Source organism: Brachyistius frenatus, unplaced genomic scaffold (assembly GCF_029030835.1).
Source record: "Brachyistius frenatus isolate BFR_SWC_R1_liver_20210118 unplaced genomic scaffold, ASM2903083v1 Contig_967, whole genome shotgun sequence".
NCBI lineage: Eukaryota > Metazoa > Chordata > Actinopteri > Embiotocidae > Brachyistius > Brachyistius frenatus.
This window is the reverse complement of record NW_027211566.1, coordinates 1-3273: the sequence shown is the minus strand read 5'-3', so window position 1 is coordinate 3273 and position 3273 is coordinate 1. Positions and strand designations below refer to the sequence as shown.

The following is a 3273-nucleotide window of genomic DNA, read 5'->3' as shown; positions in this document are numbered from 1 at the left end:
TGAGATTTGTTCAAATGTGTAAATATCGGTATATATGTCCATATTTTAATAATAGTTTGGCTAAATCTTCTCCCCCAATTGGGGGCTTCTCAGGCTTAAAAGGCTAAGGGCTACAGCCTGCAATAGCTGTCTCAATTTGCTTTGTTATACTTCATCAAATGTTCCCAGTTGGATCCTTGAAAAAAAAAAAAAAAAGAATACTTAAGATTTTTAGCCATTTTGACTGTTCACTGCGTACAGGTGTTTGTTGTGAAGTTTTCAGAATCAATATATCGATTAGAAAACCTCTACAGGTTGGATGAGATGCTAGAAATTTTGATGAAACTTACCAACTGTTGTTTGGTCAGTGGATAATTGCATTTGAGCTTTATCCTCTCCAACAGGTCTAATGACGCTCACATCCTGAACATGCAAATGTTTCTTCCTCAGAATTCAAAACAGCATCCTTCTTTGTTTGTGACTTGTGTTTAGTTACTTAGTCTCGGTATGACCTTTCGTTTGAATACTTTAGGTTTTGAAAAGCAAAGACAAGACAAAGAAAGTAAAGACAATACGGGTATAGCAATGGATATACGTGAAGAGTAAAGACATTACAGGAAATGTGAAAGCAAAAAGGGAAAAGCAAAGACAATAAGGGAAAAGCAAAAGCATTACGGGAAAAGTAAAAACAAACAAACAATCTGAATACTAACATTGATTCATCAATGTAATTTTTTCTTAATATAAAGGGGGAAATGTTGCAAAAATGTCAATAAATAATGTCTCAGTAAAAGGTTTGTTGTTCATTTTTTTCTTTGCTAATCCTAACAACATGTACGCAATAAATAAAGAACAGCACTGACCTGAAATGAGCAGAATTAGACATTTGATTTGGTCCATCGCTGTTGAAAGTTCATTAAAAAAGATGAATGTGCTTAAATGTCTGAGTCTTAGTCACTCTAACAGCTTAATATGAAACATGAAATGCTGATTTATTGATTATGACATAATCCGTCTACCTGAGCATTGTAGAGAGGAAGAGCTGAACCCTTAACTATTCTCCAATAAGAGTCCACTACAATCCCAAATAATTAAATGACTCAAAATACTGAAATTTTATCTTCATCCCATATCCATTTCAGGTTTATAGGAACAACTTCAGGTTAGTCCCCACCCACTTCTAGTCTAAGCCCCACCCCCTCACATAAATCACCAAAACTGAAAAGAGCAACAGGTTTGTTGTTTCAATTTCCAACATCCAGTTCAGTTCAGTTCCAGAACAACAAACAAGATGTTAGAAAATTAAAATACAACCATTTTTATGGAAAATATATAATTAACCAATATCTGCTAATGAGATAGAAAAGTGACAAAATGAAATACTAAATTGAAAGAAAGAATTAGGAAGTTCAGGAAATTTAAAGCTAACTAGTGTTAAAACAGGACTTTTAGGTTGGCAGAGGATCAAATGTTTTATTTTATATATATATATATATATATATATATATATAAATAATAACAGAGTGACGTGCAGACTAGTACAGTAATACTGTTGGTCAGAAATGAGCTCTTAAAGAAGGAGGTTGGCGGCCCTGAAAAGGGCCTTTGGGTTGTTGTTGGACGGACAACGTGAGTTTAACCGCCGAAGCCGTACAGAGTGCGGCCCTGCCTCTTCAGAGCGTAAACCACATCCATGGCGGTCACAGTCTTCCTCTTGGCGTGCTCGGTGTAGGTGACGGCGTCACGGATCACGTTCTCCAGGAACACCTTCAGCACACCGCGGGTCTCCTCGTAGATCAGACCGGAGATACGCTTCACGCCGCCGCGGCGAGCCAGACGGCGGATGGCGGGCTTGGTGATTCCCTGGATGTTATCACGGAGGACTTTCCGGTGCCGCTTAGCGCCTCCTTTACCGAGTCCTTTTCCTCCCTTTCCTCTGCCGCTCATTGTTAATGTTTGAGAGATTAACTGCACAATAAAACTTTCGTCCTGTGATCCTGGTATTTAAAACCTGTCTGAGGACGTGTTAGAAGACAGGGACAGACCCGTCCATCTTCTTCTGTGGACTTTCATGGCGCTCAGAAACAACTGGTTTGGTTGATTGCCGCCACCTACTGACCAACATTAGAAACAGCAGGACTCCTCAAAGACTGAGCGCAGCGGCTCTTTTAAGAACCACCACCCACTCAACTTAAAGAGCTCCTTCCTGTCATTCCTGAAAAGTATTATCCACGTAAAGCAACGGATAAATTCACTGCAACACGTTGATGTTTGCTTCAACCAGGTTCTCGATCTTGAACACTAAATAAATTAAATGCACGTCAAAGTTACCATGAAGTAAAAACGACCTGTGTAGACTTTAGGTTTGAGGATTACCTGTCACGTCACCTTCTCTTCAGATCGCAGCTATCAAAGAGACTTCTTTAAAATTGCTGCCGTGAAACTTCTGACTGCAAATTTTTTGTCTCTTTAGCGACTACAGATAAGATACACTTTGCATTTTTGGATGTCGGCTTTCCATTCGTTTTACATCCTGGAGAAGAAGTATTTCCATGGATCAGTTAACGCAACACATGTATAATGAACCTGCCTGGACCAGTTCTGTATCAAAAGTACAACATCTATTTGAATTTAAGCAAATATTCTCCACAAGAGACAATGCACTGACATTTACCTAAATTCACCCTTTTACACGGTTGTCTGGCAGAGACAGTTCGGTTAACTCCTTTGTTGTCATCAAAATATCAACATATGTGAAAAACTGAATGTTTATTTTTGTAGTGTAAAAACTGAAAATTACTGTTTATATATCTATGATAGAAAGATGTGATCCTTTTATATTTCTTGAGGATAAATGGCTTGTCACACCATATGATGCTTTTATGCCCGATTGGAGAAAAACATTTAAACAGAAAATGATGGCAGGAATAGAAAACAAACATTAACAACATATTTCTTCATGGACAAGATTAATGCCTGTGAGCTGCAGTCTGACAAATAGTTTTCAAGATTTGTTTTTAATTTGTCAACTACTCATTTATTGATTTAGAAAACTGTACAGCTATCCGTGTACAGGCAGAGACGGGGTCTGCTTTTAATCAAACATATTTTTCATGCCATATCCTAATTAAATCTTAGCATAAGTTTGTAAAAAAATATGCATCACTGAGTCGGTAAAATGTGTTTTGCCTTTGTTCGTGGGGTTGATTAATTAATCTCTAAATCTCAGGTTCTAGTGCACCATTATCTGTATTTAGAGCCTTAATCAGAGGGGGCGGGGCTTAGACCAGAAGT

The 3273-nt window shown here is 38.0% G+C and overlaps 1 protein-coding gene across 1 annotated transcript; it reads right to left on the bottom strand.

The window, feature by feature from the left end:
* Positions 1-1526: 1526 nt before the first annotated feature.
* LOC138615316 (histone H4) lies at positions 1527-1939 on the bottom strand. Its single transcript, XM_069688849.1, has one exon. The coding sequence runs from the start codon at positions 1924-1926 to the stop codon at positions 1615-1617; it is 312 nt and encodes a 103-aa protein (XP_069544950.1). The 5' UTR covers positions 1927-1939; the 3' UTR covers positions 1527-1614.
* Between the last annotated feature and the right edge of the window lie 1334 nt (positions 1940-3273).

What these genes read in the sequence shown, in the direction of transcription:
- LOC138615316 (XM_069688849.1), bottom strand. Translation starts at nt 1,926, where the DNA reads ATGAGCGGCAGAGGAAAGGGAGGAAAAGGACTCGGTAAAGGAGGCGCT.